The sequence below is a fragment of the Eulemur rufifrons genome, chromosome 2 (assembly GCF_041146395.1).
Source record: "Eulemur rufifrons isolate Redbay chromosome 2, OSU_ERuf_1, whole genome shotgun sequence".
NCBI lineage: Eukaryota > Metazoa > Chordata > Mammalia > Primates > Lemuridae > Eulemur > Eulemur rufifrons.
Genome location: NC_090984.1, coordinates 59,705,888 through 59,724,699, shown reverse-complemented (window position 1 = coordinate 59,724,699; position 18,812 = coordinate 59,705,888). Strand labels below are relative to the sequence as shown.

The following is an 18,812-nucleotide window of genomic DNA, read 5'->3' as shown; positions in this document are numbered from 1 at the left end:
CTTTTCAACCCCTCAGAGTGCTACAGCTAATCTGGTGCTGTAGTTGAGCCCTTAAGTGGTCACTCCGAAGTTCTATCAGGCTAGCAGTTTGTGGCTAATGCCAAATGTTGTAGGGTCACTGTCACACCCCTTTGCTGTAAAGTAAGTCCTTTGATGCAAAGGGATGTGAGATCCCTTGATGATGATAATAATCAATCAGACACTCTGAGCCCTCGGTTCACGGGCCTATGTGTAGCACTGCGGAGGGGAAGACAAACTCATACCCAGAATACACATTAATAATAAAAATTTCTGGTGCTTCCAGGCTGGAAATGGTCCAGTGTTATCAACTTGCCAACAAGTGGGTGGTTGGTCTCCCTGAGGGATGATTCCATGTTGAAGGCTCATGGGCTACTGCTGACAGGGTGGATGTTTGGCAGGAGAAGTAGCTAAATCTGTCTTGGTAAGAGAAAACGAATGCTTCTGGGCTTATGGAGACCCTCAATTCTGTCACCTTGGCTAATCTATTCATGGGTATGTTGTTCAAGTACTGAAGTGGACAAGGACAGACATCGTCTGGCTGGCCAACATCCTCTGGATGGATCATCCTGTCCACATGGTCGCTCAGTGCTTCCTCGGTAGTGGGTGCTCTCTTGTGGGTACTGACGTGAGACACATGATCAAAGCAGTTTGTGCCTGCATTCACTGCTCCTTCAGTTTATGGTCGTCTGTAAATGTGATTCACCCTCCTCCTACCCCATCTGCTCAGGGTTCTGACCCTAGAAAAGAGCACTTTTCAAAAAGACTCATTGTTTATAACTTTTGGCCATACCCCTTGACTTTTTCTCTAGCCAGCTGGTTGAACTTTCATTCCTTTTAGGGAGGAACCAGCTTTTCCATCATATTGTGTTCTCCTTTTCCTTCTTTCTTTATGGGCTTTGTACCATTTTCCCTCAGATTTTGGTACTCGATCTTCTAAGTCAGTCTTTGGGAATGTCAAAATATATATTTTTAAATACTGAATTTGATGGTCATGGCTTTCATGATTTTGTATTTTCTGTATCTTTGTAAAAGTCTATAAAGGAGCTCAAAGGCCAGACTTTTACTCTGTTCTTTCTTTGTTCTTTAGTGTTCTCTCTTTTCTGATATCAAGCCTCAAGTTTTGGACTAGTTTTAACAGAGGACGGGCTTCACACTGAGAAACAAAATACATTAGATAGTATTTGAAAGCATCATCCCTCTGCACATGGTCATCAAATGCAACGTTGACATTATGTTATAGAAAAGCCCCTCATATTGCTTTTTGTTCACAGCAAAGTTACAGTAAGTGTCCCAGGGCCCATACCGTATAAAACGAGGTGTGCTGGGCCTCTCAACAAGTTTTGGGTACGGGTGCAGGTGCCTGCGGGGCACTGTGTACTCGCTGCACAGAAGAACACGGTTGAGTCATGGAGCTGGGAGTCCTGTATGTGCAGGGAAAAGTGTTGATCTCCTTTGTTAAACCTGGCTGTGAATCTTCCGCTGATCTTCTCCTTCACATTTGATTGCATTTGGATCAGGGAGATGAGGCCTTCCCCAGAATCCTGCCTAAACCATTGGAAGAAATCTGAAGTGCTGTCTCTGTAACTGCAGTTCAGTGCGAAGCTGTCGCCTTCCTTGACTTTCAGGGAAGGAGGACTCTGTTCCACTGGTGGTTGTTCATTTGACCCTGCTCCGGAGGAATGAAAGATTTTCATACATAAACTGTTTCGTTTTGTTTTGTTTTAGAATTTTCCTTATTTGTTTTACATTCCTTAGAGACCTCAGATTGTCCCTGGGATCCCTTTAGAGTTCAATGCCAGGGCTGCCCCCGCTTTCTGTTGTTGCTTGTGCCTTTCCTCCCCTCGTCCCTCCTCCCCCGACCCCACTCACAGGTCAGCTGCACACACAGGAGCACCAGCGAAGCACTCAGGGCAGTTTCCATTCTTCCTTCTTCCTGGAGCCTCTGCGGATTCAGTTTTGAGGACTGGAACTGACCATGTTCAAAGGGCCTAGTTCACTGTCCTGGATTCTTCTGGCTCTTTTGGTTTGGAAGCCCTAGAGGATCTTCATTCTGTTTTCACAGCCAATCAAAAATGTCATTGTCACATTAAACACATCATTAAATGTCCTCCCTCCCTCCCAGGTCTCCATTCACCTTGTTCTAGTTTCCTGCAGTGCCTTTGTCAATGGAAGCACTGCCCCCGTGTGGTCTGAGCTTTTTCATTAATATTTTTTTATTTCCCTCTCATTGCAGAGTAACTTATTATGTTAGATTAAAGGTAAATAGGACATATTTAGAGGCAAAAAGCAAACAAAAAGGAAAGAAAGCAAACATAGTGTTAAAAGTTCTGTTCTCCGGTGATGGTGATGACTGCCTGAATATCCTTCACACTTGCCACTCCCTCCCTCACTCTCCTCCGCATCCAAGTGCTTCTTATATTTAGATCTGGTCACCTGTGCAAACTCTGGTAATTTCTTGTGTTTTACATATTAGTTTTCTGAAACTGTGCTTTAGGGTCTCCTGTATTTGCAGCAATGACTGGGGACTCAAGATGAAAAGTGGATAGGGAAGAAATTTTTCTTCTATTCTTTGTCTCCAGTTGTCACCCTGCTGATTCTAGGTGCCTAACACTCATTCCCATCTTCTCAGCTACATTTCCTGGATAAAGGCCTGGCTTGGCAAGTCTTTCCCCATTCTTTCCTTTCTTTGTTTCTTATTGTGGTTGTGAGATAAGTGGCTGAGGCTCCATGCTGAGAGTCTGTGAGAAGTAAAGAGATCTTGGGAGTTAACTGTGGGTACTACTCTTCCATTCTTCTTCATGTGTGAAATTATGTAAAACAGGGAGAGTCTGCTTCTCCTAGCATTCTCCTAGCTTCTCCTAGGCACGGTGTTATTGCACCTCAGACTGGAGTTAGCTTTCTTCTGGAGGTGCAGGGTAGGGGTGACACTGGACTCTACCTGCCCCTGTCCTCACATTTCTGTCTGAGAAGAAAACAACAGACACATGAGGTAGTCACTGGCGAATCCCTGTAACCTTATGATCATTCTTCTTCCCAATCAGAACATCCCCACATCACAACAAGTCTGACACCACAGAAATACTAGCAAAATTTCTAGTTTTCTTTTTGACATTTGTCGCTCTATTGATAAGGATACTTACCAGGAATGTTCTCAAAGAAGGGAGTTTCAGTCTGGGAAGAGTAGAAGGAGCTGTCCCAGTTGCTTGGAAGAAGTAACATTTCAATGAGTGTTTCCCTTGGAATTTTCTTCTCTCCTGTCTCTAGTATGGTGATTTCAACATTCTAATACCAGCAGGCATCTATCTAGTTAAAGATGAGTAATGATTTTCCTGAGCAATGATAAACAGAGGTTGTGGAAGATAAACAATAAATGTTGAGTGCTGTTACCTCAACAAGTTTATTCAACTTAACCCTGTGGGGACATTTAAGAAAATGTACAAAATAGAATATGCTAATTATACAGTTGGGAGGATAAGAAAAACACACCTAAAAAGTTAACTAACTCTAGGGGGCAGTGCTTGATAGGCATCAGAACTTACTACTATGGAAGCAAAATGTAAGAGCAAAATATTTGCAGCTCAGAGTCAGGAGCTTAATAACTGGCACAAGAGCTAAGAAGAAAAATCACATGATTATCTCTATTGATGCAGGAAAGGCATTTGACAAAATGTAAGACATATTCATGTTAAACACCCTCAGAAATAGAAATTGATAACTATTTCTTTAACGTAAAAGATGCATATGCCACAACCCCAATCCAGTACCTACTTATGGGGAAGCACAAGAAATTTTCCTATTCAAGTAGGAAGAGGAGGAAGATGTCCATTACCTCTACTATTATTTAACATTATGTTGGAGCTATTAGCTTGTGCAGTCAGCCAGGACAAAAACAATTAGAAGCATAAGAATTGGAAGAAAGAGATAAAATATCATCTGCATGTTTGCAGAGGAGATGATTGAATAGCAGAACCCTAAAAGAAAACAAAGACCACTACCAAAATGTTATAATATGAACAACATTTGAAAAAACATTCCTGTCTTTCATATGTCGAAACAAGAAACAGTTGAAAGAAAGTGTGGAAGAAGAGAGCACATTTTCTATTGCACAAAAGTGAAAAGAATGAGAAAGGAAAGAAAATTCTTAAGTGCAAATTAATACTATGCAGACAGGTCAATCAGTGGAATAGCAAATCAGTAATTAGGTCCAGTCATATATGGAAATTTAGTATATGATAAGGACAGTATCTCAAATCAGTGGGGCAGGGGATGACTTTTCAGTAAGTATGTTGGAATAACTTATATTCCTTCTAGGTATGAGTTTGCTGGTGACAAATGTGACTGTGATAGGGTCCCATTTTAGACCAGCAGTCTTCAATCTGGGGTCATGTACTCTTGGAGGTATATGAAGACTTTCCTAAAACTGTTCTGCTCTAGAACATGCTTGAAGCCCAGATGTCACACATTTCTTTTTTCCCATTTCTCTTTCTACCATTACCCTTCCCTCCCACCCTTTTAAGAAAAAGTCTACATCTCAACCTTCCTGAATAGTGCATTGCTTCGGTTTGCTAAAACATCTCCAAGGTACCAAATAAAAAGACAATTTATTAGCTTCTGGTTTTTGAGGGAAAGTCCCCAATGGCTAAGCAAAAAATATTGCGAGACAGAGACATATTTCAACTGGCAACAGCCTCAATGCAAGATTCCTTACCTTATCCAACTGTCTACCTCAGAATTAGAATTATGAAATGATTGGTTGTCACTGGAACCCATCATTTAACATCCTTATTGAGGTGAAAAATGAAGTCAGACTTCATTTTGATAGAACATACATCTTATGGGGCTGGTTTGTTGACAACATGAGGTATGGCAGAAGGAGAAAAGTTAAAGTAGATTTCAAAATTTCTGGCTGTAGTAACGAGGTGAATTATATCTGTATTTTCCTGAAATGGAGAAGAGTGTCGGACGAGTTTACAGGAGGGAATCAGGCATTATGTTTTAGATATGTTAAATTTAGATGCTGGTTAGACATCTGGGGTAGATGTTACATAGTTATAGTAGATATAAACCTGGCTTTCAATGGAAAGGGCTGGGATGAAGGTGAAAATATGGGAATCATCAATGTGTAGATGGTAATGAAACCCATATTCCTGGATGAGATCACTTAGAGAGTGAGTGTAGATAGAATATATGTTTGAGGACTAAGCCCTGAGATGATGCAACATCTAGAGGTCAGCAAGAGGAGGATGAGCTGGAAAAGCAGACTGAGAAGGAGTGGCTTGTGAAGTTGAAGGCAAACCCAGAGAGCGTGGCATCCCCAATGCAAGCAAAGATGGTGTTTCAAGTAGAAAACAGCCATAATGTCAAATTATCCTGAGACATTCAATAAAATACGAAACAGTAATAGATTATTGGATTTGTGGCTATGAAAGTCATTGGTGACCTTAGCAGAGTAATTCCAGGGGAAGAGGAGGGATAGAAATCTGCCTGGACTGGGCTCAAGTAAGAGAGGGGTTAGGGAATAGAGATAATAAATTCAGAAAACTTTTTAAAGAAATTATGTTGAACAGAAACAAGGAACAAAAAGACTATAAAGTGTTTTACCTATTGAACCACAAATTCCAGTTCTAGGATGCTATTTCAACAAAATGATGAGAAATTTGAATTAAAATTTATATTTAAAGATGTTGACCATAATGCTATTTAAAATGATTAAAAATTGGAAGTAATTAAAATATCCAAAACCAGGAAAATTGTAATATTAAGTATGGTATACCCATGATGTGGATAATCAATTCAAACTATAAAGGCAAGGCATTTTTAGTAATAAAAGGACATAAAATTGTTCCCACAATATGATGTAATAATGTGAAAAAATGGGAAACAAGTAAAAATAGAAACAAAAATGGAAACAAAAATAAAGTAAAAAATAAAAATGTGTTTATGTTTATGTGGCAGACTTAGCAATTTTTAGCATTTTTTGCAATTCAAAATTCATAAAACAAACATAGGTTAACATCATTCTTATTTCTCATAATGAAAGTAGACCAATTATTATCTGCCTTTATATAATTCTGGTTATTTTGACTAGAAAATGCTTTCATGTATCATAAATTCAGCTCATAAAATAGAATATAATTGAAAGTATACCCTTCCCTTTTGTCTGTAATAACTAATGGATCTATTGGTTGTGAATGACAGAATCTCAACTCATGCTGGCTTGACCCCCAAAGAAAATATTTTGACTTTTGTAGCGCCAGGCAGAGCTAAATTTATATGCTCTGATGCTCTCAGAAATCTTTCTTCCTATCTCAGTATTGTCTTCCTCCATCTCTCAGACTAAGATGTGAATGATGCCCCCTAAAGTTGTGCATTGAATAATATGTGGTAGCTCTACTGGTCAGAAAAAAATAAGAGAACTACACATGTCCACTCAAATGAATCTGTCTGTGAAGCCGTTTTACTCACTTATTGCTTGCATCTTTGTGCTTAGCTTCTTTTCTACAGTGATTTTTAGTTTTGAGATGCTGTGAACCTATGCTAATAATGCTTTCAAATTTCTATTATGTGATAGATTAAAGCAAATCCTGAATGTGCCCTCTGGGACAAACCTTCTCTGTCTGTGGATCCATTCCTCCTTCTCCTCCCTTTCTCCTAAATTGTTCTTTGTCTCTTCTGCCAATTCAAGATCCCAAATGAGTCTATAGCATTACTCGACGATCTGCACCCAGAAAATCTTTTCTTGGTAGAAACAATGGTGAGTGAGATTATTCTAAATCCACTGGTTGCCTTTCCAGAATGATCCATTCTGGATAGATATTTGATGCCAATAAACGGTGCAAGCGTTCACTTGAAGTTTCCAAACCTATCACTTCATCTATCACTGAATATTACTACAGGAAGCCTTTTTCTCAATAAAATAGATTTTTCTTCCTCATTGTTCTCAGTTTTTAATTTTAAAGAGTACCTTTCTCTTTCTGAGTGATGTGGAAATAACAACAAAAGACAGAATAATTGCTTTAGCTTTACTATAGTGTTGATGCCTACTTTTAATGTGCTTGCTTGATTTTAAAATCCTGCACTAATTAAGAGAAAAATCAGGCTCCAAAATCTCTAAAAGTTTAGCATATTGCTGCTTGAAGAACCATTCTATTTTATGAGCACCAAACCATGCTTTTGTAAGAGTAAACCAAATTAGACACCAAATATGTTTGTGATGATCAAAGAAAGACACAGGGGGGTAAATTAGAAATTAGCCCTAATGACTAAGTACTGTCTGCCTGGTTTATCCTTATGGCAACACAGTACCCTGAAGAGTGGGGAAGAATTGCAGAACATATCAAAACCAGGCTTGTACAGGTCCTGGGGTAAATAAAATTTCACATCAATTCAGGAGCTATTTTCAATGGAAATCATGCAAAGGTGTTTTGCAGCCAGACAAGAAAGAGAACAAAGTGTAAAGCAAAGAAGAATGTAGTTCTGTTTTATTTGGTTTGTATTATTTGATATAAAAGTTTATCCTCTATGTGGTTACTGAGTGCAGAGAAGCTATTAGTGTCTCCCCACCTCCAAACAAAATTTATGCTGGAAACTGATCATAAAATTGCAACACATTTGGGCAAGTGTTTAGATTTTTCCTTTCCTGCAATATGGGCTATTGGTTGGTCGTAGAATTGCTCAGGGAAAAGGAAATTTATCTGTCTATTGCATCAATTATTATGGAAATAAAGTTTTTCAATACATTTAGAAATGTGCTTGTAAAAGTAAATCTTTGATGTTATTTGACAGTTTAAATTTAGATTAACAGCTCTTTTGGAAAAACAAGTTTATGATATTTCCTCATGTTGTTTATAGTAAAGATGGATAATATCTTACCATGTTTTCTGTTTGGAAAGAAACCAGTTCTGGGCTGCACACAGTCTTCTTACACTCACAATTGCCTCAAGCTAACATTTCATCTTATCTCACAATACTTTGTAATAAACATTGTCCCTTTCAGTCATATTTGAAAATTTGTAATTTCCTAAACCATTCCCATTTATTATTTTTTGATCATTGCCCTTGATAAGTTTATCCTGCCTGGAATGAGTTCTCTTACCACCTCCCTCATTTAAAATCCTACGCATGCCTCAAGTATTATACAACTCCAAAATCCAATTTCCATTAAGTTGAAAATGATTTTTTTTAATCCATGATGCATTTTACAAGCTCTTTTGTTGTTTAGGTTTTTTTTTTGTTTTTTTTTTAATGCTATTTGCTCCTATACAAAACTTAACATTTTTAATTTTGCACAAAATCTTATCATTTTGTAATTTTTTTCTGCAACATCACCGGAAAGTGGAAATTCTGCTTTTCTACAAATATTTCCTCTAGTAAGGAATATTTTATGCCTTAAAGCAGTCTGTTTCATTTTGGGAAAATTCTAATTGTTCTTCCTTATAGTGAGCTAAAAGTTGTTTTTAAATAAATTCTAACCATTGGCCATAAATTTCCATTTACACATGGATATAAGTAAATATAACTAGACATTTATTCATTCAACCATCGTTTGGTTAGTGCTTATTGGTAAAAAAAAAAAATTGATGTCTTCATAAAGCTAAAATCTAGTGGGAGAGATAGTCTCATGTCTGTTAGATAATAAGCTCTTTGTGTACAAGCATAATGCATAATATATTTTTATGTTGCCTAACGAAGTATGTAGATAAGATGAAACAAAAAAGCCTCAGATATAAATTAGGAAAAACGTCAATTTGTGCTGATTAGAAGAGGAAGTGAGTGAGGGGTCCCTCTCGTGGGGCTGTGTAAGGAGCGAAGGTGTCAGGGGGTCCCCACCGTATGGGGCGGAAGTTGGTGGCTGAGTCTGTGATCTGCAGGGAGCTAAGCCATGCTCTTCTTAATGACTGAGGCTCTCTTGCTTTCTGCTTTTTCTCTGGAATAATGACGGCTACAAGGACAAGGTTTTTCATAGCACTGTGTTTGAAGCACAAAAACCAATAGTCTTGTGTAACTGCTGCCTTGCCTTCCTCCTTGTGCAGACTGCTGTTTCCTGACGTGAACTGATCCCGGTTGCGGTGGAGAGGTTGCTGCCTCTTCCTGTGGTTCTTACCTGCCTGGCCATGGACTCCGTCCGGGTGGCGGACATCCGCATGCGTGCTTTCTCACAATGGTTGCTAGCGGTTTCCCCGGGAGCCTACACAGTCCTCCACCTGCACGCTTTCCTGGAATGGGTGATCAGCCTAAAGCTGATCACCCTCACCAAGCTCACACGGGGACCAATCCAGCCTCTTACTGAGAGGCCTCTACTAAGTGGTGGCTCTTCGGCCGCAGGGGTGAGATCAGGCAAGTTGGCCCAAACCTAGACAGATTCATTAAACCCATAGGAAATCCATGGAAAATTGTCTCAATAAAAGATGGGAATATAGGCTACTGCACTTGCTTTTTCTCTGCTTTCTGCTGCCTTTTATCTCTTTGCCCCTGAAGCACTTGGCCAGTTCAGAAGCTGGTTGTCTTCTAGACACATGGTCATAACCAGACCTCAACTCAGTGAAGTGGGTGAAGGCTGGACTAGGTGCCTCCAGTCATATAGGAGGAAGGGAGTTGGGTAGGATAAGTTAAGCACATTCCTCCCTTCTGCATAATATTTGTATTTCCCCAAAAGGTCGCCTCTTGCTGCTCCCAGCTCCCCCTCTGATATCTCTTTTGTTAACATCAGTCAAACTGCTTGGCCTCTCTCACCCCAGTGGAATGGTCAATAATTTCTTCTTTTAAACTGGCACTGGGAAATTTAGTGATTGTTCTCACCAGTGCCCAATTCTGCTGTGATTCTTAGACTATTCTGTAATGTCTGTCAGTAGATAAAGTTCTTAATATAGACTTATTATTTGATTATGTTTAAGGAACATAAAATATGACAAAGACATTGCCGTAGTGGAAAATAGATTGCATATATATAAACAATTTCCAGATGGTTGAAAGATTTTATTGTAGAAACCAAAATGATAAAACTATTTGCTAAGAATCTAAGAATATTTATATAATAAACTTGGATTATTCTTAAGTATGGTAAAACTGCAGAAGCTATAAAGAAGACAGGCATTTTTTTCCAATTTGGATAAGAAATTTTTATTTATTTATTTATTATTTCAGTATATTATGGGGGTACAAATGTTTAGGTTATGTATATTGCCCCTGCCCGCACCACCCCCCAAGTCAGAGCTTCAGGCATGTCCATCCCCCAGACAGTGCGCATCATACTCATTATGTGTATATACATATACCCATCCCCTCCCCCCACTCCCATCTGCTCGACACCTGATTAATGTTATTCCCATATGTGCACTTAGGTGTTGATCAGTGAAACCAATTTGATGGTGAGTACATGTGGTGTTTATTTTTCCATTCTTGGGATACTTCACTTAATAGAATGGGTTCCAGCTCTATCCAGGAAAATATAAGAGGTGCTATATCACCATTGTTTCTTATAGCTGAGTAATACTCCATGGTATACATATATCACATTTTATTAATTCACTCATGTATTGATGGGCACTTGGGTTGGTTCCACATCTTTGCAATTGTGAATTGTGCTGCTATAAACATTCGAGTGCAGATAAGACAAGCATATTTAACTATATAAAATTTGAAATATGTTAAAAGGCAAAAGATACCATGCTACATACTATAAATAATAACCAGAAAACAAACAATAGACTGGGAAAATGACAAAGAAATTTTGACATCTCTGGCATACATTTTTAATGAGAAATAAATAACCTAAATGAAAAATGAACAAAGTTTTTAAAGGGAAAGGCATAAAGGAAAAAATCCAATTGGCCATAAACTTATGAACAAATGTTTGATCTCCGTGGGAGATATGTTTGCCTAAATTTAGAAAAGCAGGAAGAAAGGTGGAAAAGGACACTCAGCAGGTTATTAACACTCTTTACCTCCATAGGGATGAAAGAGAGCAGGGGAGTGAAGATTAACTTTTTCTTTATATATCTTTTTATTATTTCACTTATTGCAACAGCAGTATTGTCTTTATAATTTGAAGTATAGTAAATAAAAAGTTTAAAGAAAAAAAGAAAATTGTTAGATTCAAAGAAAATACTGTTTTTATCTGCTAACATTTGAAGGTGAGAGTCAATTTAAGGACAGCACTACTCAATGAATACAGTTTGAGACGGTTTTCCCTGTAACACAGTTACCCATTTTCCTCTGCCTACTACATAATGCTGCCCACAGTGTCTAATCTTTTCAGTTTAGGGTCTGTGGCTCTCCCCCAGTCCCTGCAGCAGGTGAGTCTGAAGTATAATCTTTGAGGGTTTTCGTTTATTTTTTGAATGATAGTTTTTATTTTCCTCTTACTGTGGGTACCCTGAGTGCACAGAAATACTCTCCTAGGTCTCTTGGCCTCACAACTGGATAGTGAGAATGACAGTCTTGGTTACTTTCTGCAAGTTCACAGAAAATTGTTCATTCCTGGCATTCCTGGAAGCTCCTGGGCTTTGAGAAATCATGTGATTTCCCCACTGGAATGCTGCCCAAAGTAAGAAAGAAAATAAGATGGATTATTTGCAAAGTATTTGTAGTTCAGTGCCACAAACTTCCCTTCTTATGTGAAGATCTCAGGTTGGGACTGAATGACACTTCGAGTCCTGCTGAATCCTGCCGAGGAAACAACAAAAACATCAACAACAGACAACCACACGGATCTGATCTCTGAATCACGAGATGATCCTGAATAGCCTTGTGTAGAAACCCCCGTGTCCTAAGAAGATTGCCCTGACAACAAAAGAAAGCACAGCCTGGTTTCTATCACTCTTTTTCTCTCCCTGGTCCAAAGTGTCTTTCAGATACTCCCCAGGTGTCCATCCTCCCTCAGTTAATCAGTCCCTACTGGGTAAGGTGGAGGCCACCTTACATGCTAACAGGACTTCTCATCTCCTTGATTAAAATGTGTCTTGTTCTGCCAAAGCCCAGGGTCCAGGTCTGCTTGTGTGCACAGCCAGCCTCATGCAGAGCGCTGGGGCTGTGTGGCGCTGCAGCCACCCAGCGGGAAACGGGGCTTCCGTAGATAGTGCAGACTGTCCGTCACGTCCTGACTCTTCAGAGTTACCTCAAATTAATGCCTGCTTTGTTTCCTGGTAGAGAACAAATATCAGGTTGAATTCCTACTGTTGAGTATTTTATTTTTAAAATTTATTTTTTAGAGGCATGTTACCCAGGCTGGACTCGAATGCATGGGTTTAAGCGATCCTCCCACCTCAGCCTCCAACCTAGCCTCTGTTGAGTATTTTAAATAGAGTTATACTTCTCTGGTTGGAGAGACAGGAATGAAGGAAAAAATTGGCATCAACCATAGTGTTGCATTACTGGAAAGTTTTCAAATGTGTGGGAGAGAAGTTTTTGCTATTTTTTTCCCCAGTAGCCATAAGAACAAAGCCAAAGGAGAGGCAATTTGAATAAGAATCCATATATTCGAATTTGCTTGGGAGATAGGGTTTCTGCAAAGAAAACCTTCCTCTTAGCCACTAAGCATGTTGGAAAAGAGAAACAAGGAAAACCTAGACTGAAGTTAGGAGAACCCTCTAATTAACATCAGAAGGCTTGATTTATGTTCCATTCTGCCACTTACTAGTGGTATGACCTTGGCAAATTAATTTTTCTGAGCCTTACTTCTCTACTTTATGGAGAAATAGTATTGTTACTGTTAGTATTATTAAATACAATGTAGCATATTGATAGAATGATTTATTTTCATGAATTAAAAGACAATGAGATGATTTCCATCTATCATCCTGGCTTGTCTTAAGTAACTTTTGTTGAGTAAAATAAAAGAAAATTGTGTAGAAAAACATATAGTTATGTTAACATTTATGTAAAAATGCTACAAAATAATAGTATATATTTTCTGTGAGTATATGCATACATATATGTCAATATTAATTATGATATAAAGGCTAAAATGTAAATTACAAACCCAAAGCAACATTTAGCTTTGAAAAAAAGAGACCAGATGAAGATGTGAGCAGAGAGGACTTAAGTGTTATCTGTAATGTTCCAACTTTTTAAAAATGACAAGGCATTCATCTTTTATAAGTATAAAATACTCGGGTGTTTTAAAACAACTGAAAGACAAAACTCAATGTGAAGCTATAGCTTTACCTAATCTTTCTTCTTTGACCCTGGAGGTGGTTTCCCATGAGATGTCAATGGAGAATTCGGAGTTTTGGGTACAATGAGCTCGATCTTCCACTTCCTGAGTCCACTGCAGAGCAAAGAGAAAAGAGCTGAAGGTAGTTCTTTTTTAGTTGCCAGTACCAAAGATGGGTTTGAGACACAAAGAATATTTCAGTGGAGGCTCTGTCGGCAGGTCCTGGAGAAGAATGAAGGAAGAGAAGTTGGGGGTCGGTGAACAAGAAAGCTGGTGTCCCAGGGTCCAAGAAAGGAAGAACAGCCAGGCACAGGGCTGGGATTGAGCAGTGTCCTTGGTTGTTTAACACTAGCTACAAAATTTGGAGCTCAGAGACTTTTGAAATTTTTATTTATTGTAGAAACAAGTTCATAATTATTTCATGAAAAAATAAAATGCTAAGAAAGAATACTTTTATTTTTGCATGAAACTTTCCAGTTTTTATCTATGTGCTTCAATTATCTGATATTAGTGTGACCATAGCATGGTTATGATATGGACTCTATATCTTACTTAATTGTATGTCAAGAGCATTGGTTGTAGAGCATCCAGTCAAGTTGCTATCCAAATTCCTCTAAATGGTTGAAAACTTTTTACTAGAGTATCTTCTTGCCTAGAAGTTTTGTCTATTTAAAATTAGTCTTTAATGTAAATTCTGAGAAATAGATCAAAGGTATCCATTCAGTTCCAAACAGTGCAAAGGTATAAACTGTTTAATGAATCTTAATATCCCTTTCCAAGTCATTCACTGTGTAAAGGGTTGTGCATATATTGTGCTGCTACCAACGGGATGTGAAAATAAAAACTCCCCACAGACAAGCTAAGTGAAACTACATATTACTGTCTTTAAATTATTTTATGCTTTCATGAAAAAGTCCCCCATAATTTGATTTGTTTTTTAAAAAGTTCGATTTAAGCAGATCTTTAGAAATTATTTTCTAATCACAGTTTGACTCTTCTGGTAAAAGAAACTATTGTTGAAGGTCCCATTTGCTGCCTTATTCCCAGGCTCCCCCAGTGACTGGTGCAGTTATTTAGCAGGCAGCGGGGTGCAGGCTTCCCTGGGAACTGCTGGGCCCTGAGATGTCCAGCCTGGAAGCAGTAAGGTGCTGGTGCTGCCACAGACTTTGCACAAAGACGCTAGGCCTTGCCCAGATAGATCTGCATTAAATGGTAGGAGTCAAAAGCGTGGCTCGCATCAGTGTAGTAGGTGGCAGGTGCTTTTCTGCTCCGTCTGGCAGGCAGCCCAAGGATCCCACTGCCTTCTTTGGCCTCTCATCTCCACCTGGGCAGGTCAGAGCTGGCATAGAACCATGGCAATAGTCAGCCCAGCAATTTCTTTCCTCACCGACCACCCACCTCATGCTGAACATCTTTCTCTTCCCTTTAGTCTTGTGAGGAACTCTGCCCTGTTCTTCCCACCATGAGAAATTCCCAACTGCCCAGGGCCATGAGCTCAGAAGCCTCAGGGCCCCTTCGTCCTCTAATTGCTGGACTTCCTGAGCATGCACTTCAAAGCCTGGATCTTCCCGGCTGGAAGAGTTCTCTAGGTCCCGGACTTATGTTTTATGATTTTAATTTTTTTTTCTCCAGTAAGGTATATATGAGATTCTCAGATACCGATAGAAAGGCCCTTTGAGGCCAAAATAGTTGAGAGAGAGAGAGAGAGAGGGAGAGAGAAACAATAGATGCCATTGCTGAGCATCTAGGACATGATACCAGGCACTTAACCCAAGCGTTAAATCAATGTCTCATAACAGCTTACAAAGCAGAGTTGCCACATCTAATTTCAGGAAACTGAAATTCTAAAATCTTAAGCTATTTGCCCACAATTACATAGCTATTATTAGAATTCTCCTGATCCAGTGTCTCCCAACTACCATGATGTCTCTTGCAAAAAAAACTTCAGTGTGGTTACGTGTGTGCCGCATTCTTCTTCCTGTGCATCGGTGTTTGTGTACGGCTCCCCTGTGAGATGTTCTCTCTGTGCCTCTCAGAGCACAGTAATACAGGGCAGTGTTTGCAGGAACCAGATTTCTGATGTACAGATTTATCATATTTTCTGTACTCTTCGAATAAAACCTCTCTCTGGCAAAATTGGCGTCTCCTTTTCCAGGTAATCCCCACCCTCTGTGGAGAATATATTCCAGTGCTTGGCTTGGATACTGTCGAAACCAGTAGAGATAAGTGTACCTCCCAGATGTACTATAATTGCAAACCAGATCCACAGTTTCCCCTTCTGTTCTAGATACTTCTGTTTCCTGAGATGTGATCCAATCTGCTCGCCCAGGCCCTGCAACATAAAACGCATGTCAGCCGCAGTGTCAAAGCAGCTGCCTCCTCCAGGAGGGCAGCTCCAGGTGCGGGGCAGGACTGTTACCTGCAAGGGCGAGAGCTAGAAGTGAAGTGAAGATAAACTTGCTGTTCATTTCTTCTGGAGTCCTGGCTTAGGACCTTACATCAGTTAGTGGCTACTTCTAACTGATGGCATCTCATAATCAAGTCACCAAGATGAGTTTTCAAAGCTTCTTATCATGACTCACAAGTCAAAAGTGGGAGGAGCTCAACTGAACTACATAATGTCTTTAAGCAACAGAAACACTCGTTCTCTGTTTGAAATCGGTTGAAGTCCCCGCGTCTCTCAAGATTTATTTTTTCATATTCATTGGCACAGGTGAAACGGAAAGTAAAATGCTAAACAGTGGTAATTTCTGTAGGTTGAGTTTATAGATGTTCCTTTAATTTCATTTTTTCTTTTACAACAAATGAATATTTAATCTTACAATGAATGTTGTTTTGGCAAGAGGTTAATCTTTTAAGATGTAAATTGTTTGGTTCCTCTTAAGGTTGAAAACAGGGAAGAGGGAAAAAGAAGCTTTCCCCTTCCAGCTGCACCTCCCCCTCAAGGACAACTAGATCTCTGGCTTCTAAATTGTGAACTCCAAATATCCCAGGGCCAGAAACAGTCGGGTGTCTTACAGAGGATTTCCCACTCCCATTTTGTAGCCCCTTAAATAAATGAAAGTCAGATTCTCCTCCCATATCCACTACCTCGTTTCTGTGTTTTGGTGTAGACGAAAAGTAGGGAAGAAAAGAAAATGGACAGAGGTCTTTGCAGGCTGAAAATGGCAGGATATGCTCTATTAATTTGTATGCCATTTCTTTCCTGCTCTTTGGACTATTACCTGCCCTTTTCTTAAACTATGTCCACATTTCCTGGGCACTGAAACCTGAACTGTGCTGGATTTGCAGTGAGTTTTCTGACAAACTCAGGAGCCCAGGTGGCCTTTACTGCCTGTACTTTCCGACACAGGGATGGGATAGTGAAGCTCTCTACTTATAGGACAGTTGTTAAAATAAATTATTAGGACAAGTGGATCTCTTTATAACTTGAAAACATTTCCAATTTAAAGGACCATTAGTCTACAGTGATTTGAAGAGCTACCAATAAAAAATCTTGTTTTAATGCTGTATCACTGGGTCATGTATGGTCATGTCTATTCCTCATTGAAACTGAGCTAAACTGTGAGTGTCAGATAATAATCATATAATACCGTTTCAGTCTGCTTGGGTTTTGGTATTTTAAAATGAAGCATATTGTATTTTTTCTAGTTCTAAAATAATGCTTAGTATTGAGTTCATGGTACACAATTTGAAAAATAAAGAATATTATAACGCAGGAAAACAATAGTCTGATGTCTAGTAATCGAAGACAATGAATACTGATGCAAATACTTTGGTGTTATTTTATTCACATTTTATTGTGAACATGTTACTCTATTTACATGTTAAACACATGTTATTCCAGTGCTTTGTACACATTTTTGTGCATGATTGTGGTCATACTGTGGGTAAAATTTTGCCCCTGTAATATTTAACATGGGACATGTAATGGAGAAAGCATAGCATCTAGAGTCAGACTTGATTTCAGATTCTATTAGCTACTTGTCTGGAGCAGGGTTGAGGGGAGCTTAATCTTTCTGAGCATGCATTTCCTAACCTGTTAACTAAAAATAATGCTGATGATCCCTCAGAGTTATTCTGAGAATTCAACAAGGTGATATTTACAAAATACAAGACACATAGAATTTGCTTCCAACAAACAGTAGCTTCCATTGCAAATTCTCTGTAAATACAGTATATATGATTATACAATTCATTGAAAGACTATACCATAATGTAACTAAGCTAAGTTTATGTGAATTTTGTATAATTTACTTCAGCTAACTCTTTTCTTTTGGGAGCCTGCTTAAGGTTCTAAGTGTTCAAATTAATGTGTAATATCTTGAGAAAATTCTATCACCACTTTTAAAAGTGCCCAGAATAGGCAACAATCCTAAAATCAAAAAGAATAAATAATAATACTGCCAAGTGGGAAGGAAAAGCCTTTGTTTGAATCAAATAATGATACCTGCTTGTTCCCACCTTTTGTTCTTTGCTGATAGGTCCAACAGGAAAAGTTCCAGGCAGAACTCTACCCATGAATGTGCCTGTTCTGGGTGGGAAGATGAAGCATCCTAACTGCTGGGCAGAGTCCCTGACGGGTAGTGCACATACTAGTTGCCTGCACCGTCTGATAAAAGGGCTTTCTTTCTACCACAGGTCAAAATGGTGTGGTAATGGAGTTGGCATCCTATGAGTGACCTTCTAGAAATAGTAGCTATGTTAAATCCCCAGAAAAGCACAGAGAAAGTAGTGAATGCAGTGATTTGATTCAGTCTGAGTTAGGATTCAGTAAACTGCATAAATAATTGTCAACATGGCACAAGGATCTTGACCAATAGTCGCTTTTCCTTATAGCTTATTTTTGCTCAGTTTTGTAAGCTCCCCACATCTTATAGTTGCAAAGCATCAGCTGTAGTGTTTGGGTACAGGCTGCAGGTGCCGGAGGAGCACTGTGCCTCCTCCACAGCACAGAAGTAGATGGCTGAGTCTTCAGTCTGGGTGGCTGTGATGTTCAGGGTGCTGAGACGTTCTTTCTTATCTAATATGCTGCTTAACCTTCCTGACTTCTTCTCGATCCCACTTGAAGTTAGTGTAAACAGAAATACGGGAGCGTTCTTTTCCTGCTTGTACCACTGTAGGCTTTGAAAGTAACTCACTTCATAATTGCAGGTGAGAGTTGCACTGTCTCCCTCATGGACAGCCAGAGATGGGGGGCTCTGTACCACCTTGTCCTCACTGCTCACCCCTGTGTAGAAAAAAGTAATAATTATTCACCATCAGAACCATGGGGCTCCCAAGGAAGTCAGAATGAATTCTAATTTCCCCTCTTAGTTTTCTGAGCATCAATCCTCAGGTTTTCTGCTTGTCCCTGACCCTTTGTAGTAACCCTACTCACAGCTCAGTTGAAGCCAAAAGATCACCAGTGAAGCCTGTGGATACTTCTCCATCTTTCAACTCTCAAGTGTGTTTTCCTGGGCAAAACGTGGTTCACTGCCCTAGGCTTTCTTTTTTCTTTTGTGAACCAACACCCTCTTCTTCTCTTTCTCTCACACACACCCGCTTCCTCTCCCTCTCTTTCTCTCTCTCTCTCACTCACACACACACATACATAAACACACACACATACAGAAACAGAAATAGCAATTTGGTTATT

The 18,812-nt window shown here is 39.3% G+C and overlaps 1 gene segment (V, D, J or C); it reads right to left on the bottom strand.

Moving 5' to 3' along the window:
- The window catches only part of LOC138393889 (T cell receptor alpha chain constant-like), a 273,991-nt gene extending 255,385 nt beyond the window's left edge, over positions 1-18,606 (bottom strand). Inside the window, 2 exon segments of the C gene segment in view lie at positions 18,110-18,404; positions 18,555-18,606. Coding sequence covers positions 18,110-18,404; positions 18,555-18,606 — 347 coding nt within the window.
- Positions 18,607-18,812: the final 206 nt, after the last annotated feature.